Genomic DNA, 22,690 nt, shown 5'->3' with positions numbered 1-22,690 from the left:
TCCGCTTACCAATAGCGCTTCACTCCCCGGCAACGGAGCCAGAAAATAGTCTTGATGACCCACAAGTATAGGGGGTGTATCGTAGTACTTTCGATAAATAAGAGTGTCGAACCCAACGAGGAGCAGAAGGTGTTGACAAGCAGTTTCGATGAAGGGTTCACTGTAAATGCTCACAGACAAGTTTTCAGGAGGTTTTGATATAGCAAATAAATAAAATACAAGTAAGTAAAATGCGAGAATAACAATTGCAGCAAGTGGCCCAATCCTTTTTAGCACAAAGGACAAGCCGGTTTGTTTACTTATGATGACCAAACGTTCTTGAGGACACACGGGAATTTAGTCTAGTGCTTTCGCTTCATATAGTTGATTAATCTTCATTGTTTTGATAAGTGTTGTGTGGGTGAACCTATGCTAATGCACCGCCCTTCCTAGGACTAATACATACTTGTGATTAAACCCCTTGCAAGCATCCGCAAATACAAGAAAGTAATTAAGATAAATCTAACCACAGACCTTAAACTCGAGATCCTGCTATCCCTCATGCATCGATATACCAACGGGGGTTCAGGTTGCTGTCACTCCGGCAACTCCACAATTAGCAAACGAATACAAGATGCATTCCCTAGGCCCATAAAGGTGAAGTGTCATGTAGTCGACGTTCACATGACACCACTAGAAGAATAACACCACAACTTAAATATCAGACCATTAAATATGACTCAACATAGTTCACTACTAACATTTAGACTTCACCCATGTCCTCAAGAACTAAACGAACTACTCACAAGACATCATGTGGAACATGATCAGAGGTGATATGATGATGGATAACAATCTGAACATAAAACTTGATTCAACGGTTTCACTCAATAGCATCAATAACCAGGAGTAATCAACACTGGGAGAGTTTCCCCTATGAAATACTCAAGATTCAACCCTAGATGTTACAGCAGAGACGAGGTGCATCGGTGGAGATGACGGTGTCGGTGGTGGAGATGATGATGATGATCCCAATGAAGTCCAACTCGATGACGGTGACGATGGCGACGATTTCCCCCCTCCGGGAGGGAATTTCCCCGGCAGATTTCTGCCTGCCGGAGAGCTCATTTCTCTCTGGTGTTTTCCGCCTCGAGGAGGCGGCGATGACTCTCCTCGATGTCCTCCCACACCTTAGGGTTTCTGGGAGATGAAGTACGCGAAAGGGCGATGGCCGAGAGGGTCGTGGGCCCCCTCCCCACGTGGCGGCGCGCCGGCATTGGTGGCCGCGCCGACCCATGGGGAGGGCCCATGGCGGCCCTCCTCGGCCTCCCCTTTTGGCTGGCTCCGTCATCTGGAAAAATAGGAGCTTCGGTATATTTTCCGTCAATTTTTGATCTTCAGAAATATTGTATCCTGACGGTGCTTTTTCCAGCAGAATCCTGACTCCGGTGAGTAATTCTCCAATAATCATGAAACATGCAAAAATAGGTGAAATAACATAAGTATCATCTCTAAATATGAAATATATCAATGAATAACAGGAAATTATGATATAAAATAGTGATGCAAAATGGACGTATCAGATACTATCCAGCCGATGGCATCTATCCGTATTGTGCAACTTCTGTGAAGTCTGTGAAGGATCCCCAATATAAAATAGAAGCTGAATTTGCCAAAGCTCGAGAAGCAACTCGCAAGGACATTGAGAGAGCTTTCGGTGTTTTGCAAGCAAGGTCTGCCATTGTTCGGGGTCCAGCTCGGTTTCGGGACAAAGAAACCCTTGTGAACATCATGACATGTTGTGTGATTCTTCACAACATGATCATCGAGGATGAAAGAAGGTTAAGCTTGCCCTGCTTCTATGACAACGTTGGCATCCGAGTGCAATCCGATGGAATCCCGATAGCATTGAAGCTTTCCTTGAACCACATCGGCAGATTGATAATACCAATACCCATGCCAAGCTCGTTTATGATCTCAAAATGCACCACTGGAAGCGATATGGCCTTCGCCAATGATCCTACAATTCCATCCATTTATGTGTGAGATGAATCATGGTTGAGACATATGTTCAATTGTTTTATTGTTTTAAAACTGTTGTAATTTAGTTGAGACATTTGTTTATCTGTTGTAATAATTTGGATGATTATTGTGTTCTGAAATGTATTATTTGATTAATTATGATCGATTGTTGTATGTTTATATTTATACCATGTTGCATATGAATTCTATGAAAAAATCCTAGTTTTACGGGTTCGGATGGTGCTGGCGTAGAACAGAGCCCGTAAACCAAAACTGTAAAACAAAATATTCTATTTTACATTTTTGGTTTAAAGACTCTATTCTGCGCCAGCAATTTTCCGACCCGTAAACACGAGTTCTGTGAACTGAACTCAGTATTTTTAGTTCGCCTGTTTACGGGCTCTGTTAGAGATGCTCTAAGGTCGATACAAAAATCATCCATCTAAAGAAAAGTAGCATATTGGAACTAGAGATATGCCAATATACTAGTATGTCGCCACCCAACTCGGCTGTATAAATCCCGTGCGACCATCAGCAGCCGGCTGCACCCAGTATCCATAAGTTCCCGTTGATCCACCGGGAGCAGGAAAATCCATAGCGAGATCCAATGTTGGATAATTAGGCACAATTTTCATGATTAATTCCAGAATATTAAGCATGACGACAACAACTACTAACATGCGAAACTCGAACATACTAGATGCATTAATCAACATGAATAGTAGCAGAGCAAATGACACAACATCCATCGCTAAAAAGATTGAGATATGTCGTACGAACCGCTCTGGTGGAGGTGGTTGTGGCGGTGTAGCATTCGCCGATGCAACAATAAGGTTGTTGATGATGGGACGAAGTAGACGACGGTAGGCAGCACCGCCCGACTTGGACGGAAGACGACCCATGATGAAGAGCTTGAGCAGTCGCGTAGAGAGCTTCCCAAAAACCTAATTTTCCCTCTCCCGTACTGGATCGGAAAGGCGAGCGGTTCCGGAGACCTACTCGCCCGTGCGCCGGTGCACGCCGGCGGGCGGAATGGAGTAGGCTACGATGGCGGTGCAAGCAGAGAGAGGTGGAAAACCCTAAGTCGTGTATTGGATATGTTTCTGCGGTAGCCGGACAAAAGATTATATAGGCTCAGGAAACCTTAGGCAACGTGGGCCACGCCCACGTCGCACGTTTCAAGTCGGTTACAGATAGCCCACGATCCGAGAGCGACCCAAACCAACTAACTGTGGCGCGTCCGTGTAGGACTCTGTTCGTTTTCATGAATTGCAAAAATAAAGGAAAGTCTCGGCTCGAGGGCGGTGCGTGCGTCGTGACGTGATGTGACGTGTCGAGACGAGACGAGCGAGGAGGAGGAGGAGCGCGCGTGTACCACTCCTCTTCTCACTCACTTACTAGTGGTGAACAACCCACCTTATAATGCGGTCTAACTTCCTCTCAACTTTCCATGTGGGACTAAACTTTCCACCTCTTGCCACTCCCTAGTGAGCTGCCACCAACTTTGGCTCAAACTCACATGGGTTGCCACTATGTGGTCTTTGAGATTCATAGGGAAATCTGAAATCTAACATGGGACACTATATGTAGGTCCAATATTTCAACAATCCCCACGAGATCCCAAATACCCATTTAGAGATTTACCAAAAGTCATTGCTTGTTTATATACCGGTCTTTCAGGAGAGACTGTTAAGTTGAACTTATGCCTAGAACTTTAAGCTACATCCATTCACACTTGAACAATGGACTAATTAAGCCTTGAATTGCAAATTTTGCGTGAACATGTTTCACTCAAAGTTATAACCAGTACATGGCTGCCAGTAGCCTACCCCACGGGTGAAGTATATGACTTCGTGGTCTCTTCATGAGTTTACTAGAGATCACCCAAATCTCATAGATTGTGACATTTAACAATAAGAGTCATATAGGTGTGTGCGGGAAAGCATCTTTGCTAAAATAGCCAACATAAACACATTAAGGCTTCTTGCCAATCTGCCTTACAGTAGTTGAGAGTTGTGCATCTTTATATAGAGAGGGTTACATAATACTCTCCTTAATTAAACCACTAGTTTGTTCTTCTGAGGTCCTAATTCACGGGATCTCCGATCACAAAGGTTGGGTTACTACTACGGTGTAACATCAACGGGTCTCATACCCCTCTCCCTCGATGAAGTTTCTATCACATTACGTGATAGTCCCTTTGTAAAGGGATCTGCCAGGTTTTTATCTGTTTGAATATATGTAACAGTTATTACTCCAGAGTTTCGTAATTTCCTGAGATACTTCAAACGTCTCTTTACGTGTCTTGATGACTTCGCGTTGTTGATGGCTCCCAAGTGCAGGAGATCAATTGTAGTACTTTTCAATAAAGAAAGGTTGTCGAACCCACGAGGAGCTGAAGGTATTGGTGAGCAAAAATAACAAGAAAGCGGTAACAATAAAGTAACGGTTTTGGTGTTTTGGGTATATAGTTTGCAATAGAAATAAAGTGCGGAAAGTAAATAGCAAATAAGTAAATGCTCCCAATGAGAGAAAATCCCAATCCTCTATGCAGAAAGAGGACAAGCTAAACTGTGTGTGCTTATATGAGACAAAAGTTCCCGAGAGCGGCATGGATTCACTAGCATCTGAGTTCTAGACAACATGGTAAATAGTTTTTCAAGCTTTATTCAATTAGGGGCGGATCCTTGATTAGGTGCAGCCATAAGCATGTGCAAATACACCCCTTATGATGGGTCTAGAGCCATTTTCATGTGCAAGTATAGTAATTATTAAGAGATAAATGTCCCATCATAGGCATAAGATAGGAAAATTGCCCGTGCCTTGCAACGGATGAAAAAACGTTGCCATGCATGGGCCATCCGATGAGAAGCATGGTAGTCAACTTTGCCCAGTTTACCAAGAAAATTACTCGCCGTCATCCACTCTTTCCCCCTCCACTCCTCGGTCGTCCATGTTACAATATCTCAAACCTTGCATATATGGAGGATAGACTATGTAGCGCAACCTTGTAGCATGCTAATGAGCTGCAACCTATCTAGTGTAGAACGATGATGGAGTTGTTGTTTTCATAGCCTCTCCGACTACTTCCCGATTCGGCTTCAAGAAAGTGTGCCACGGTGGTGGTATCATCGTTGATGGTCTCATCAACCTCCTGGCCTTTCAGCTACTTGTTCCTCCCAAGAATCACTGTGGAGTAATCATTCTTCCTGCTCGGACGAAACCCTGCATGATTTGGAAATAATGTATATGTGCTGATCCGTACGTTCCAATCTGCCAGTTTGACATTTTAGATTTGAAGGTGTGCAATTAATTTAAACGAACTGACATCTTTAATTGATATGTGCATCCAATAAACACTCACCTGTCACACATGATCATCGGATACATCCAGAATTGAAGATCCAAATACACACGTATGTATAAACGTTCTATCTTTCAATGTTGACATACGTGGTATACAATTTTCAGAGATCAATCAATTCGACAAATATAGAATTTTTCGAGGACTTGCAGGTGGAGCTCAGCACTGCTATGCATGTTAACTCGAGGACATAGGGGCTGCAGCGACCTTCGCCACAGCTAGGTAGGACCGTAGGAGTACAGGAGAGGGCCATGCCCACCCAAGGATGCCTGCGACCTCAGCGCATCCACGCAGCTAGCGGAGGTGACCACGGATCAAGCCGTAGCACGTTCCGGTTCCGCATCGACGCCGGCCAACCGAAAAGCTGTCGATTGACGCGTAGAAATAGCTGCCGCACGTTTTTCTAATCTTAAGTACGCCATTGCCCGCCTCTAATCTCGCCACTTGATCTTTTGCCTCTTGATTTTCATACGTACTTCGTACCATATACTGTTCGCCACTATTTCCACTCAGACCTCGATGCATCAAACGGTAGCCTGTTCCACTTCTGTGTTGATCGACGGTGATGCACGTTGCCACAGAGAAGTGACTCGAGAGATTGACGAGGCAGTGAAACGTTTTGAGGCCTGGCAAGTTTATGCGCCGATAGGCCGGATGGTTCCTTATCTAAGGACAAGCTCGATCGAGTTGGAGCAAGACTCCGATCCGGCTGGCATGCAGCTCTGCACCCTACGACAAGGATTTGACGATGACTTCAACCTGGACTCTGCTGCACGTGTGGCCTGCACCCATACCCGACGGGCGAAGCGAAAGAAGCCCGTCCAGATTTTGAGCAAGAGCCCATCAGTTTTGATCTGGCACGAGCATCAGGGTGGAGAGAGCGCCACCATCATCGAACCACGGAGGAGCAGAGCGCTCGGCGGCGGGTAGCGTGGAAAGAGGCGACGGCTGGGTCAGGCAAATCGAATCGAACGCTGCCTCCTCTAATCCCCTTCCTCGATCTTGTCCGACCGGCGGAACGCGATGTGCCGCCTGCGTTTCTGGCCTCAAGCTTCCACCCTCGTGGCCGCCGGCCGGCGGCCGGCCGGCAGCGCCGCCCCCTCCCATCATCTGCCTTCCAGCGAGGCCGAACTCGAGCCCGCAGGCGCCTCCTTGCAGTCCCCTTCCTTCACCCCGCCCACCCGACCGACGGAACGCGCGGCGCCGCCTTCGTGCCCGGCCCGCCGGGAGCTGAACGGGGAGCAGCCCACAACCGACCGAATGCGCGACGCCGACTGCCACGATTGACCACTCGTTTTCTTGACTAACCGGTGGCAGCGTCCGTATTTTTTACTGAAAAGCAGGACCCATAGTGTTGGAAGATGGTTTCTGTCATTCTGACCTCTTCAGCACTAATGTATTACATCAAAGTGCAGCCCTATGAGCCCATATAGGTGAAGTAATATGCAGTTGATGTTCACATAAAACCATCATAGAACAACATAAAAGATAAAAAAACTTGACCAAACACTCATTGCACATCATATAAAATCATAGCCAGACCATCATATGCTCTCAGGAACGTGGGGAACTACTCACAAGTGACAAACATGATATGTACCAGAGGCATAATGGTTCCAACACAATCTAAATATATAATCTCGCCACAAAATAATGACAAAGTACCAATCACGAGCATGCAACAACACTAAAAATAATATTTGGGGTTCAATTCAACACAAACTATGAGGGGGTGACGTCGATCTCGTAGATGGAGATAGTGGTGATGATGGTGTTGGTGGAGATGTTGATGGAGATGCCTCCTCCCAAGCCAAGAACGAGTGGGGATGGTGATGATGGTATCGGTGGAGAATTTTCACTTTTTTGTTAGATCTGTTGCTGCTTTTTGTGTGAAGCATCTTAGAAATTTGGTGTAAACATATTCTCACATAGAAAATTATTAGCAACTACTTTTGTGAACAAACAACATTTTTGTTGGATTTGTTGTTGAATTTTGTTGGAATCGCTGATGATTTTTATTAAAAATGAATCTGTAGCAAAAAATTGTTAGACTAACTACATTTTTTCTCCAAACACATGTTTATTTTTTTTGTTGTAATCGTCGGTCATTTTTGTTAAAATAGTTTGTCATTTTTGCTATTAATCGATTTGTACGAAAATATGTACCTAACTCACTTCTCTATTACTACAATACATAATTTTTTTGTTGTAACTGTTTATGATTTTTTATAAAGTTATTGACAATTTTTGTTGTAAATCAACCTTCAAAAAAAATATTGTTTAACACTTTTTAATAGGTGCACACGTTTTTGGCTTGATAAATTACATAGATTATATGAAATATGGCGACTGCTTCCATAGACCCCCAAGCCAACAATTGCATAACCGTACCATTATGCACGTGCTCCTTCCGCCGGCGCTAGCGGGTCGGGTTAGGTTAGCCCCCGAAGATCCATATCGATTGTACCCTTATATTGTACTCGTTGAAAGGTTATACGTACGGTGTACCCTTGTACTCGTTGAAAGGGTATAGGCTGTATGTACGTTTCGGTGTATGTACGTCATCGGTGTATACGTCCGATGGATCGATGTGGTGGTCCTCGTCGGTTGTCACTTTCCATTCTCACGTACCTTCATCAGCTCGTCGCAGCCGCCAGCCCGGCGATCTCCGATCTAGATCTGCTCCGGTGAATACTGGTTGTCCGCCGATCGCGGCAAGGATCCGGCGTCCCACCTTGGCCCGAGTCCACCCCTCCCACGGCCGCCATTCATACCTAGGGTTTTGATCCCTCTGTCTTGTTGTAGCCGGTCGATCCCTCACCACCGCCATTTGCACGTACCCTGGTGAATCGTAGCAGGCGTGGCTGGTTACCTCGGCGATCTCCTATCCTTCCCGCATCCGGTGGATCGTTGGCCGTCACCGCGGTGCGCACGACAATACGGCGGCGAACTTCTGAGTCATCCACCCTCCGCCTCCCCACGATCGACATATAGGTCGTCGGCAGAGCACCGCCGAGCCCAACTTCCCGTGGCTGCCCAGATTGCCATCGACGCCCAGAAGAGGTTATCCCCCCGTGCCACACTGTTATTCTATTCTTATTCCATGTATACTTTATAGGATGTATTGTCGCATTTGTGCTTAGGGTTTAATTTGTTGTTCAAAATTTTACCAATTTTTTCGTATATTTTTGTTAATCAGCATTTCACAATGAATTCCAAGCCGAGTTTTTATGTTGATTAGGTCAGTGATGTTGGTTTTATTTGGACAGATGGACGGCTCTATGGCTTCTGGGATTGACAGTGAGAAAGCAACTACAGACGTTGATGACTCTAGATGGGAGGCTTTTGATATTTCATCTTCAGAAGATGAATATCAAGTACCTTCGTCTGATGATGATGATGATAGCATTTTTGGTGATCTTGTATCTGAGTCTGATAATGTGAGTCACTCACATTTTCATATTTTATCAGTACAGTATGCATGGGAATATCTTGTCCTGGAATTTTGCCTCCTTGTTGCAAATTTTGTAGATGGACATCGATGATGAAGACAACATAAGTGGTACAGATGATGAACCCACTTCTGAAAATACGAGTGATGTATGTTTTCTTTTATCTTACTTGCCTTCTTCCAGGTGAAGATGAATATACATGTAATTTGCTATTTTCCTACAAATTGCGCAGGTTGTTGTAATCAGAAATAGTGAGCTTACCTACTACGGAGATTCTGATTTGGAAGACTTTGCTTATGAAGAGGATGTTCCTGAGCAGTCAAAATCATTAGAGGGGGGGGGGGTTCACAGCTGTCAAAATCTGAATGCAAAAGCGAAGTAAGATTTTCTTTCGATGCATTGCAATGCATAATAGAATAAATCAAAGTGTCAGTAACAATAACGCCATGTTTGTCATATTTGTTTAGGTGACAGGAAGTTCCCAGCTGGACCATACTAAGCACGAAGATGATAAGGATCCATATGATATTGATGCTGAAATGAACAGACAGCGAAAGTATGAGGCTGTAAGGGCCATGACCTTTCTTTCCGAAGAGTCTGCCTATTATTTCTACAACAAGTATGCCAAAGAACATGGTTCTAGCATTCGACGCGAGAAGAAAAAGGAACGCCTTGATGAATTAGGGACATCCACCATTCGGTATAGGCGGTTTCTTTGCTCCAGGGCTGGGAAACGTGAAAGCAAGTACTTAGAAATGGAAGACCGAACGTATAGGCACCGACCTGAGTCTTGCTGCAACTGTGGTGCCCATTTCAGTGTGTCGTATAACAGAAAAAGGGTGTTTGGACTGTTCTGAGATTTGACGACAATCACAACCATAAGCCTGCTACAGCTGATCAAATCGTTTTTCTTCGGTCTCATAGAAAGATCAAGGATCATCGAAATCTAGGATCATGTCACTCGGGAGCTGCCGGGATGAGATTATTCAACATTATGAGGACATTTATCAGTGACACTGGAAAATACAGTAGGGTAGGATTTGTAAGAAAGGATCTTTACAACATGTCTTGCCGTGAAAAGAGGAAGATGATTGCAAAGGGTGACGCCAACACAACCATTGGCATTATGGAGAAGAGGAAGAGAGATGATCCTGAATTGTATTTTGATTACAAGCTTGGTAAAGGTGGAAAATTGTTACACCTATTCTGGTGTGATTCTCAGTCTCGGCATAACTATGCCGACTTCGGTGACGTGCTGGTGTTTGACAGCACGTACAAAACAAATCGGTATGCTATGCCGTTCATACCTTTTGTGGGAATGAACAATCACCGCCAGACTACTGTTTTTGCATGCGCCATTGTCTCGGACGAGAAGGAAGAAACATATAAGTGGTTGTTAGAAACATTCCTGAAGGCCATGTATCAGCAGAAGCCTAAAGGGATCATCACGGATGGGGACGCTGCAATGATCGCCGTTGTTGGTAAAGTCTTTCCAGGCATGTGGTACCGTGTTTGTACGTGGCATATTGAGAAGAACATGAAGAAGCACCTTGACCCCCTGGCTCACAATGAATTCCGGTCGCTGCTGTACTACAGCACTTCGGAACAAGTATTCGAGGAGAGATGGAGGGCATTCGTCGAGAAGCACCAGATGGCATTAACCAAAGAATGGATGAAGAGGATGTATGCTAGGAAGAAGTTGTGGTCAGCCGCTTATCTAGCGAATGGATATTTCCTTGGAATGAAAAGCAACCAGAGGAGCGAGAGTTTGAACTCCACCCTACACAACCACCTTGACTTTGGACTGACAATGGTGGATATGGTTGTGCACTACGAGAATAACAGTAGCCGTGTCCGGGAGGAAGAGGCCCGCCACGACACCATAGACTCTCAGACACTACCGGTTGCAGTTACGAGGTACAAGGATATAGAGACGTCTGCTGCCCGTAAATTCACTGCTGCAAACTTCTACCTCGTTCAAGGGGAGGTGAAAAAGATTGGGGGCCTAGAGATTGTAGATCAACTTGGATGTGTTGGTGGGGTATCAACCTTCGTTGTGTCATGGATGAATAACCGTAAGCATTTGTTTTCAGTGGATTACGGACACCGAAAGCAAAGAGGAAACAATAACGTGCAGTTGCCGAAGGATGTATCGGAAAGGGCTACCTTGCAAGCACATCTTGTTTGTTTTGCATTATGTGGGGTACTCTGAAATTCCAAACTGTTGTGTTCTCCGAAGGTTCTCGAATGATGCAAGGTATGGTTTGCCCTCGAGATGCGAGAGTGATTTGTACGGATGGGGATGGGAAGGGGTAGCTGAGCGGAGAAAGCATAGCGAGCTTACCCTCATTGGAGCAGAAGCTTTTGATGCCGCATTGCATGTCCCAGAATCTTTCAGCGAGCTTATGAAATGTACGAAAGGCATAATATACAGGAGAAAAGGAGCCCAGACCAGTCATTCAACGGCTTACCATGAGGATGCACAAAACAGAGGAGATGCACCAGTACTAGGTCATCCTGAACAAGCTGAGACCAAAGGAGCACCTAAAAAAAACAAGAGGTACTATAAGGACAAGGATACGAATCAACAGACGTCAAAACATGGCAGGATACTGTCACACGACGAGCGGAAGAAGGAGAGGTTGTGCACTGCTTGCAATCAACCAGGTCATAACAGAAACAACAAGATGAAGTGCAGGCTACATAAGGAGTGAGTGTCTGGTTCAGCCCTACTTAAATCGCTTGCACTAATCTTCTACTATTTTATGTGCCACTGACTTGTGTGTTATTTCATGCAATGCAGATATGAGGGACCATCGGAAGTATGAGGAACCATCAGAAGTTCTGACAAGCATATGATGATTAATTGCTTGTCTACATTATGAACTACACTACTTGATCGATACACATTGTTGCACTTGTGTATTATTTGTTGTACAAACATTGGTCTGATTGTCAAAGGTCGAATTTTGATACTTGCAACACAACAAGGACAATTTTGTTCACGAATGACATAGAGCACAGCTTATGTCTTGCACACATTGCGAATATGATTACAGACTGCACAGATCACTGTATGATACTTACAAAACAATATGGAGAATTTGTTCACAAATAACATAGAGCACAACTATGTCTTGGACACATCGCGAATATAATTACAGACTGCACAAACACACTAGTACTTGCCCCCTTGAGTCTTATCACTCCCAGGCTTGCTTCTGACGCTTGTTCATTGATGAAGATTCATCCTGATTTTTGCATCTGGGGCAGATGTGGTCTGATCTCTGGAGGTGAGCTTGTCCCTCGTTCATCGTGTAGATCTTGTTGTATATCTCATAACTGAGATATCCGTCAATAGCTGCGTATTCGAGGTTCATCCAGGACAGTGGTTTGCATTCCCAGAAATCATGCCCTTCCTTCCTTTGCCGGTTGTACTTGAACTCCTTCTTCATGTTGGCAAACTTGGGATCAATGAGCTTTGCTGCAAGATCAGCCATTCCAGCCTGCGGTTGACCATTAATCTTGAAAATGTCCTGGATGTCGATGTGTCTCTCTTCTGGAACAGGAAGACCGGCCGCACGAAGAACTTTTGTGTTATTTCTTTTATCAACACTTGTAAAAGTGTATTGCTTGTCCTTGAGAAAAGTCAGTAGGCGCGGACAATGATCCTTGCACCTTTGTCAAGAGCAGCACAAATAAATTCAACAAGTACTGTAATGAAAATGTAGGGACACTTTAAATTCAATGTAGGGACATAAAATTCAATGATCCTTGTACCTAATGTAGTGGAATACAAGAACGTGCTCCCTCATGGCGATTTGCATTACCGCCAACTTGTGTCCGCTAGAGTCATACTCGAGATCCAGACCAATGAACTTGAACCTGTCCTCGTCCTCGTCGAGCCAACCCTCGTACATACGAAGAATTCTATCAACAGTCGCCGCCTCATTGGTGTAGACGACGTTGATATATGTCCTCCCGTGCGCAAGGATGCGATACTTCTCCGTCGTGGACTTCTCGTCTCCGGCCACGACGGAGGAAGAGGCAGATGCCATGGACAGCGTGGGAGGAAGGGAGCACTGGGATGCGGTAGACGAACGGTCGGGGTTGGGACAGAACGGTGGAACTGCCACAGTATTGGGCGGATATAGGGGCGGGAGGCGAACATGCAGTTAGAGGTCTAGCGGCCCACATTGTCCCGTTACATGTCTGACGGCCTAACTGAATTTTTTAATTTTGATTTGAATAAATCTGCAGCACATCTGGTTAAATTCAAAAACTTCAAAAAAAGTTTTAACCAACGGATTATGTTCACAAAAATGTGTGAAATATTGGGTAAAAAAACTGGATTTTTTTCGAAGGTCGAAAAATCGACTAGCTTAGAAAAAGTGGTTTGATGTAACCCAAACGGTTCCGTTTCTAAGAATGTGGATTTTTCGACCTTCGATAAACGCTCCAGAAATTTTTGCACACACTCTCGTATCCATTCTAAGACGAGGTGTGAAGGTTTTTTCATTTTTTGAATTTCTGTGAAAATAAACTATTAAATTTCAGTTAAATTCGAGTTGGGAAAAAAACAGAAGAAAACTAGAGAACCCTGCTGGATGGGCCATGAGTGTTCCTTCCCCGCGTCCATGCTCCACGTTAATGGGCTTAGTACAAACCGCGTTACATGTGGGATAATGTGGCTCATGGTGAATCTCTTCGAAAAGTACTGCATAAAAGAAATCAAACATATTAACAACAGTTACGGTGTAGAAAATAAATAGAAATCTCTTGGTGTGTACTGTAATGTTTACCATTTTTGCTTTACCCTCCTGGACGTGTGATTTTTTTATGGTGCAGACATATATGGGTGTTTTCATATTTGTTTCCTGAGATTTACTTCTCAGATAATCAACTGTATCTCTCAGATAACGAAATTCTCCATCATCCATAGCTACTCGATTTGCATACTCAACAAACACCTCGAACTCATGCTCGCACTTTATTCTAGGACCTGCGTAAGTATTAAATTAATACATCAGGCCTAACAATAGAATCACATATGGAAGACATAAATGGGAGGTAATTTCGGACCTCTTATATTCAGCTTTTTGTGCAACTTAAGAGCAGCACGAACATGACGAACACGAGCAAACGATGCCACCTAGTTGAATATAGAAAAGATGTAACACAAATTTGAGTTCTAAGATGGTTAGGGCATCGATCACCGTCAGAGAAAATAGGGCATCGGGCAATCGGAAGAGACGAGTTTGTACTTGACTAGATTAGATCTGATATTAAATATAGACAACACGAGATGAGTTGCGTATGACTTACATCATCTTACATTGTAACTTCGCAGACGCCGCTCTTCCCGTCCAGGCTTCGATGAGAGACGATATGAGGTTAGATGAGGCGATTATATAGGTGGAAGTGTGCAAAAGGCGATCATAATCTTGTTACCTTAATTCGTGGGAGGGTCGATATCAACGTGACAAAGTTTGTTTCCCTAAATAATGTCGTTACCGTAATTAGTGGGGAAGGTTGGGATTTGATAGTTTGGAGGCGTAGTCAATTACGGGGATCGATTATTAATGTTGTCCCCTTAATTTTTTAGGTAAATGTTGTCCCCTTAATTTAGTACAATCAAGGTACACATTTTTGCATTTCACGCTAATTCATGTTGTTACCTTAATTAGTACTACTCATGTCGTACTACTACTGCAAATAGAAATTAATTTTCACACCTTATGCGCAAAGTAATCAAAGTAGCTCAAACAGATTCTCTAAGCGACGGCGTTTGATAGTCGGAATGAGAGGCGAGGGACGGAGAGCAAGGTTATTTCACGGCGTTTTTTCGTGGTTAGAGTAGAATATAATTTCATCAAACTTAAAATTTGAACCACTACTGATATTCATGAATAATTTGAAAACAGTACGACATAAACGTCAAATAAAGTTTGCAACAAACATCAAAATGTCTAAGCATGACTTACAACTTGGACAAATAAGCTAATTGTAAAAATAATGTAATGCATTTGTTGATTTCAAAGAATATCAACCAGAAGCTTGAGACCACCACCGCGGCTACCACGGAACCAGAACACAAACACGTTTTTAACTCTCATATTAGTCTTCTTCACAACCTCCATCCAGTTTGTTGTTATCATGGCACCTCCTTTTCCTTTTCCATTGACCTGTGACTTGCTCATCACTATCTTAACTGTTGCAATTTTAACATTCATTGAATAAACTTCTATTTCTGCTGGTAGCTGTGTATGCCTAGCAATGTGGTTTAGTGTGAAGCCCCTCGAGAAGTACTGCATATAAGATTACAATCAATTAGATAATTCAATCAGCTATGTTAGGAAATTGTGAAAAATTTGGTGTGTAATCCAGCGCTTACCATTTTTGCTTTATTCTTCACGACGTTTGATTTTTTGATCGTGCAGACATACGGTGGCTTTCTTGGCATGTGCTTGTCAACTAACTGTTTCAATGTAGCAAATTGTGCATCATCCATTCTTACGCGATTGGCATACCTGATGAAACCTTCAAAATCCTCACCCTCCTCACAGTTAGGACCTGCATACAAAATTATATACATAAACCATAATATTACAATTTCCCTGGAAAACAATAGTGTCGTAAATTTGTATACCTCTTACGATATGCTTTTTGTTCTTCCTCAAGCGTCCCGGATATAGAGACCTAACTCGTGGCGATTAGTGCAAATCATTGCGATAAAATAAGAAGGGGACAATCGATTATTTACACAAACGTTAATCTGCCCTGGATGATCTAACCAAGTTTATTGTACGCGGTAGATTACACAATAAGAACATGGCGGCCTAAGAACATTATACTTCTGTTTATGATCTACCCGAAAGGGGTTTTCGGAGAACTAGAATCTGTTAAGTATAAACTAATAAGTATGAAGCGCTCTAGCCAATGAGATTTTGGATCTACTGAATCTGGTCGATTCCCATGGCGGCCTCCCATACCTTATTTGCGATCTATCTCGAGGACAAGTCAAATAATATTACGACAGGTGAAAGTCTTGACATACCTGATCCATGGCAAAGGGGTGCCGTCGATGATCAACACTACTACTCTCAGATGAACACGTGAAAGATGTTGCTTGGCCGGCCGCCCAGACGTCGCTGAGATGAAACGGTGTGAAGAGACGACGATGATATAGTTCGTGGGGGTGTGGGTTACCCGTGATGGGTAGTACGTGCTGCCGCAAATTACGCCCTACACAATTAAAGTTGTTAACTAATAGGTTGGGTCGGTGGGCTTGATCGTTTCGTGCCGGAAAATCAATTCGTGGGCCGGATCATCGTCCAGGTAAGGTAGGCTTTGTTTAATATTTTTTCTTTTCTTATATTTAAGAGGGAAAATATAGGGTTTTAGGCCTAAAACATGCACTTTTTGGGTGCACCATCGCATGCCCCACACTTCTACCCTTGTCATCTACATGAATAATCTGGGGTATACCATGGTGAGTTGCACCCACACACCCCAAATATAGGGTTTTAGGCCTAAACATGCACTTTTGGGGCAAACCAGGTGGGTGGGGATGCCAGGGTGAGGCCACACTTGGCACATGGGTGCACCATTGCATGCCCCACACTCCTACCCTTGGAATCTACATGAATAATATGGGGTAGACCATGGTGAGTTGCACACAGACACCCCAAATATAGGGTTTTAGGCCAAAACATGCACTTTTGGGGCAAACCAGGTGGGTGGGGATGCCAGGGTGAGGCCACACTTGGCACATGGGTGCACCATTGCATGCCCCACACTGCTACCCTTGGAATCTACATGAATAATATGGGGTAGACCATGGTGAGTTGCACCCAGACACCCCAAATATAGGGTTTTAGGCCTAAACATGCACTTTTGGGGCAAACCAGGTGGGTGGGGATGCCAGGGTGAGGCCACACTTGGCACATGGGTGCACCATTGCATGCCCCACACTCCTACCCTTGGAATCTACATGAATAATATGGGGTATATGAACTGAGTTGTGTCCTTTACTCCTCTTGATTCATTGCATGTTTTTGACGATCTCCTGCCCGATTGACATTGTCTCACTGGATTATATGGAAGGCAAGGTACCCAAAGTTTGTAGTGCTACTTGAGGCAAAATATTGAGCTGTAGTTGAAACAGCTGTGATATACCCAATCGAACCCAAGAAGCATACATCCATGCTATATAATATAATTATTTTAGATCATATATATGCGATTCAGCTCAGGATGGTGCACATGGTATCTTTCCAACTGAATTTTACAATATTCTTTCATTGTTTCAGTGAGTAACCCATTGACTCACGGGTTTCTGCATTACTGTCCATGAAAGTTAATTTACTGGATATATATGAAGTAAGTGAGGTTCCTCTTATGAGGTAGTACAAGGATCCCTTATTTTTAGTAAAACTGATCACTTATTTAAGTGTGTCAGACTGTCAGGTGTATATAGCTGGTGTTGCAGTTCTCTACTTTGTCCGGCTGCCATTGCCTATTGTTCTCTTAGTCATGTGTAAATTGTTCTTTTTTTTTTAATTTTCTGCACGGTACTCCAAATTTTCAAGTTAGTTTGTACACAAACTACGCAACTCTATTTCCCTACAACATACAATACATTTGTGGTGTCCCTAGATATCTCTGTAAATGATGACATGAATGGCCACCAATCTACCCCTTTGATGGTGTGTGCAGAAAATACCAAGTTATGCCATGGCCCTAGGTGTTGATGTTTATTTTCGTTCGCATTGGATCCATCTCGACCAATGGAAATGGTGTATAACAGAAGTACACCATATCGTTATTGTCTCCTGCCCAGTTTAAGCTAATTATAAACATGCCTAGATCAATAATATTCTCAATATTTCTGTTAACCCCATGCCTATATTCACGCTGCACTGGATTTAGTTTTTCTTAGATCTGATATTTGCTACTTAGTATTACTGCAATATTCTTTTTGCAACTGTACTGCTGGTAGACAACTATCCTTAAAACAACACCATACAGGATGCATCTTTTCATTTAGATTTTGTCTTTTCGATACTGGTTTTTCTCTCATGGATTTTGTCTTCTTTCTAATATCGTTTACTCATGTTGCTTATGTGAATATTATTGACCCTGGTCTCTTACTATTGTATTTCTTTTAAGAAAAGCTTTTCGTAGCCAAGATGCTGATATGTCTGAGATAGAGAATTCATCCATTTTCACATTAGTAGTCAGACTTCAGTAACAAGACCATAATATATGTTTTTCCAATTTAAGCTAATATTAAGGAATGACTTTACGAGTTATACTTTTAGATTACAACCCATTCGATGCTCGAGGAACAAAGCGTACATAAGAGATCAATTTACATGGTGGAAGGAAATTGCAAGGTCAGTGGCTACAAGCCTATGAGTGAAATATGGAGTGGTGCTCTCAATCTCATTTCACACAAATGACATTATTCAAAATCTGCTTATTGATGTAGAACAGCGGACGAAAGTTATATATGTCTTGGCATTTGTTTTAGCTCAGATAACAAGACTGATTATGTTTTTTTCCTTTATTTGTAGATATGTTGTCAGGGCAATGCGATGGAGACACTCCAGAGGTGGCCACCGCGCCCTAGCAGGAACAACCCCTAGGACGGAGATTCATTAAGGGGCCCCTTGCCATTATCGGCCTGCGATGAAGATCTGTGTAGGCTGTATTGTCCAGGCGGTGGCAGCCTATCATGGAGCCACCTACGTGACGACGAACGTGCCTAGCATGTGTTGGTGAATAACTGAATGGAGAATTATTGGTGAATGTAAGTTTCAAGGAAATGATTACTTTAACTTTTTTTTAGTCAACGTTGTTGCTGCAGCTGATGCTGTGTTGTAATCAGAGGTGTTCCGTGTCTGATTGTACGGCGGTTTGGGCTACACTTCTTATATACCGCTGGCAACTTTTACACTACGAAGCAGGTAGCAGCACAAATAAATGATGAACCAGTGATCTGAATGCTTATGCAATTGACAGGGCCGCTTGTACACGTATTTCTCATATGTGTTTGCTGGAACTATTTGGTATACAATTATGCGCATCGGTGCCGATTATAATTATTTCCAGGCCAACTTCAGCAACAAATGTTCAAAACTTGAATACATGCCCCAACATCAGCTTCATATGTGTGTCGTAGGTTCTCTGAAAAAACTTATTTCATAGAAGACATCATAACTTGCTCTGATTGACAATATCACACGAACCGATCAGAAGAATAGTTATGTTATCAATTGGACAAAGTATCTTGCTAGAATACGGCGTCATACCTGCCTCGCCCTCGCCTATATAAGCCTCGCCTATATAAGCGTCCATTATTCCGTTTGTGGTTTCATGTGCTTGTGATTCTAATTTAGTTATAGTCACAACTTATTGTAAAACCTAAGAAATATATTATCATATTAGCAGTTAATTTTCATAATCATTTTATAAAAGACATAGGCACGCGCTTCGTGCGCCAAGGCGCACCCTAAATCTATATTTTTTCTCTTTGTTTTTGATTTACGCGAAAGCATATAAGGCATAGATCTTATGATTTTTACTATATTATGGTTGCGCACTGCCTCTCAGCTCCTTAGCCTTTTGGATCTAATTGTATATTTATATGTTTGTTTACTGCTACAACTCCCGAATTAACTAATTGTTTTACCCATGTATCTCTCCATGTGATTGCTCACATATTCTGTAGTTTTGTGTAAGGGTTTTGCTTCACTGCTCCCTTCCCTCTATTCAAACTTTGGGTTCTTTCTTGGACTAACTCACCCCCTCAATTTTGGTGGTAGATTGGATGGAGGAGGACAGCGGAGTACGCCTTATCCTAATTTCAACCTGCTAACAAGGTTTTGTGAAACTAAGAATTGTCTTATCAAGTTGACAGTTGTTATTTATCGTAGTTATATAAAATGTACATTACGGGGTCGTGCGCCAAGGCGCACATCAAAATCTAGTTTTAGCGAAAAATGCATCACCAACATCGATGTATCCGTGTTGGCTTTAAAGGACACCAAGCAACGGACACTCGCTTTTTGGGATTGGACAACTAGACTGCGGGCCTTGGCTAGTACTTCGGCTTTAATTTTTACCTTCATTGGTTCCGCCACAGGCTTAAAAACGTGTCACCCCCTCTTGTACATATGTTTCTTGTCTTTTACTTGCTGGTACATATTTCTCCTTTCCCTCTTATAAAAAAGATGCTCTATGCCGGTTTCTTGGATTAAAAAGAAGAGGATGATGAAATATTGATGTGTGCATCAATCGCAATGCAGAGACCGGGGTCTTGCCAAATTTTCGGGAAAAAAATACATGGAAGTTTCATGTGGTTGCAAGCCAAGATATCTAGCAAAACCAGACCTATGCTTTTATCTACAACTGCAATCACCTGCCACCGAGTGACTTGACATCAACAATCATAGTTTGCAAAGGAAAAGTGATCAGCACACTGTAGCATTTGCTCTCTCGGTTGCAGAGAAGCAGAACACATCAAGATCAAGTCGGGAGTTCTGAGACTTTGTGTGCCCCTGCCATGAGTTTCCTTTTTAAGTTCGTCATAGAAAATTTTACTTCACGGTCATATAGCGCATCTAAATTCCTAAGTTACTCTCCGACATTCTAAAATGATTTAGCTAGCTTGACTCCAGAACTCTGCCAACAACAGTGGGTCTAGAGTTTCGAAGCCTTATACGCCCTTAGCACCGGGGATGTCGATCCACTGGAGCTGGAGTTCGATCTCCCCACACTCCACGTTCCTCAGTCTCAAAACCACGTCCTGCTTCACCGCCCCCTCGGACATGTATATGGCGCTCTCCTCTGCCAGGCAGTTCTGCCTGTTCGGCACCAGTTTCTTCACCACGGTGTTGTCCTCGACGCCCTGGAGCCTCATCCCCACAACCTCAACCAGCGGCCTGATGTCCAGCTCTGCATTGCCCATTGGATCGTCGAAGAAGGTGTCCTTGTCAAACACGTCCTGAAGGAGCAAGGGTAATCAGTTAACAGTGCTTCAAAACAGAGAATGCATATTTTCCAAATTTATTTTCTTAGAGCAAATTGGTTGATGAAATTGTATGGTATAGTCTAGGTAATTTTAATAAACTATAGCCACCGTCTACATCCGAGGGTTTAGAGGCGGGGAGATTGCCCTTCAATTTTGTTTTGTAAAAGTAAGAGGTTGATGAATATGTACACATGCACCCTCACAAAAAAAAATTGCTTGTGTATACTGGTAAATTCTCCTAAAGAATGCACATTTCTTGATGAATCCATCCGGTCTGCTGATAGTAGGTTAAATAAAGATTATTTGTGAAAACGACTTGGGGCATCAACTTCATCCGCAGCAGAGTATTTGACCATTTATCTGTCTCTGATAACTCTTCAGCATTGGGTTTGAAAAAGGAATACCTAGTGGAGGAAGCGAGGGCCATATGCTACCGATTGAGGAAGTGAGGAACTGTGCACATATGCTACCCATTAAGGAAGTGAGGAACTATACAAATATGGTATGGTGATGTTAGCTTCAAAAAGGACAATGTTTCACTTAATTAGAAACTTTAAAGGGACAGTGCTGCCATTCAGATGTCAATATTTCAGTAGTTCGGATGAATTAGAAACTTCGAAGAGACAATGTCTCAGTGAGACTCTGGGTCAATTCTGCTCCTATACTAGAGGGTAAATACTTGTCTTTATTTACTCAACCTTTTCAATCTATCGTGTTCTCTTTTTTTTCGGAGGAATTAAACGAACCTTAATGTTAAGTGTCCACCTATTATAAGTGAAACGTTTGGTCATAGACTGAAATATTCTTGCAATTCTAGATAGTATAATTTCAAGAAAATAAATACCCAAATCAATCGTGTTCTTTTTTGGGGGAAAAGTAATTGTTTTAGGCATGAGAAAAAAGAAGGAAAATGGAAAACAAAGCATAAGTAAGAAAGATAAAAGTACTAACACATACCAGTTTAACAAGAAGCGTGGGATCTTCGATGGAGAGAGTCAGTTCATCGTTCCACTCCGGATTGACACTCTTTCTTACCACTCGCGTCTTAAGCTTCTGTGAAATGTTTCAAACGTGAGTAGGAGATCGTAATAAAAAAAAATTCAGAATCAAGAATATAATCTTGAGAGCACTCAAAACGGCAAGGAAACGCTGAACTAAAAATCCCGGGGAGGCGGTTAATTCTTTCTAAAAGAATGCTCTTTTCGTCCCCCTCTTTCCAGGAAAGAAAGTAAAATTCGCAAAATCAACAGATTAGCCGGTCTCTGCAAGCGGGATCGGCGGTGCAGCGGCATCAGCACCGCGAAGAGGACGACTAAAAAGCAACAAGTGCGAGATTACAAACCTGCTTGCCCATGCGGATGACGATGTAGGGGTCGCTGGAGCGGAGGTCGCGGATGGCGAGGTTCACCCCCCTCAGCACCCGCACCCTCAACAGCCCAACAAGATGTCCCAACATGGTGGTGGTGCTGCGCTGCGCTGGTGCCGGTGTCCCTCTCCTCCTCTTCGTCTCTTCCTCTGTGATTTTGTCTGCCTCGTCCTCGTCCGCGGCGGATGCTCAGATAAGAAACAATGGCGAATGGCCGAAGTGGACGGCTGCTGCTTTCCCTTCCTCCCTACCTGTCCTATTAATACTCCCCGGAGTGAGCGCTGCCTGCTAAGAGACAATGGCAACACCTGGAGCGCGTTTTTGAGCTGTAGCTTTGCTGACGGATTGACGCTAATCTTTTTTCCTTCTTTATTATTCGGGGACAAAATTGACGTTTATCTTAAGGACGGTTTAGTGATGGGCCGATTACTGTCTCTAGCGAACTTGCGAACACGTCTTCTCTCTTATCT

General features: G+C 43.2%; 1 protein-coding gene across 1 annotated transcript; it reads right to left on the bottom strand.

Moving 5' to 3' along the window:
* Nucleotides 1-20,257: 20,257 nt before the first annotated feature.
* LOC124680968 (GTPase activating protein 1-like) lies at nucleotides 20,258-22,483 on the bottom strand. The gene is made up of 3 exons (XM_047215978.1): nucleotides 22,197-22,483; nucleotides 21,812-21,907; nucleotides 20,258-20,827 (listed from the first exon to the last, which is right to left on the bottom strand). The coding sequence occupies exons 1-3, from the start codon at nucleotides 22,308-22,310 to the stop codon at nucleotides 20,540-20,542; spliced, it is 498 nt and encodes a 165-aa protein (XP_047071934.1). The 5' UTR covers nucleotides 22,311-22,483; the 3' UTR covers nucleotides 20,258-20,539.
* Nucleotides 22,484-22,690: the final 207 nt, after the last annotated feature.

Source organism: Lolium rigidum, unplaced genomic scaffold, assembly GCF_022539505.1.
Source record: "Lolium rigidum isolate FL_2022 unplaced genomic scaffold, APGP_CSIRO_Lrig_0.1 contig_31851_1, whole genome shotgun sequence".
Classification (NCBI taxonomy): Eukaryota; Viridiplantae; Streptophyta; class Magnoliopsida; order Poales; family Poaceae; genus Lolium; species Lolium rigidum.
Note: the sequence above shows the minus strand (reverse complement) of the source record. Positions and strands in the feature narration are given on the sequence as shown.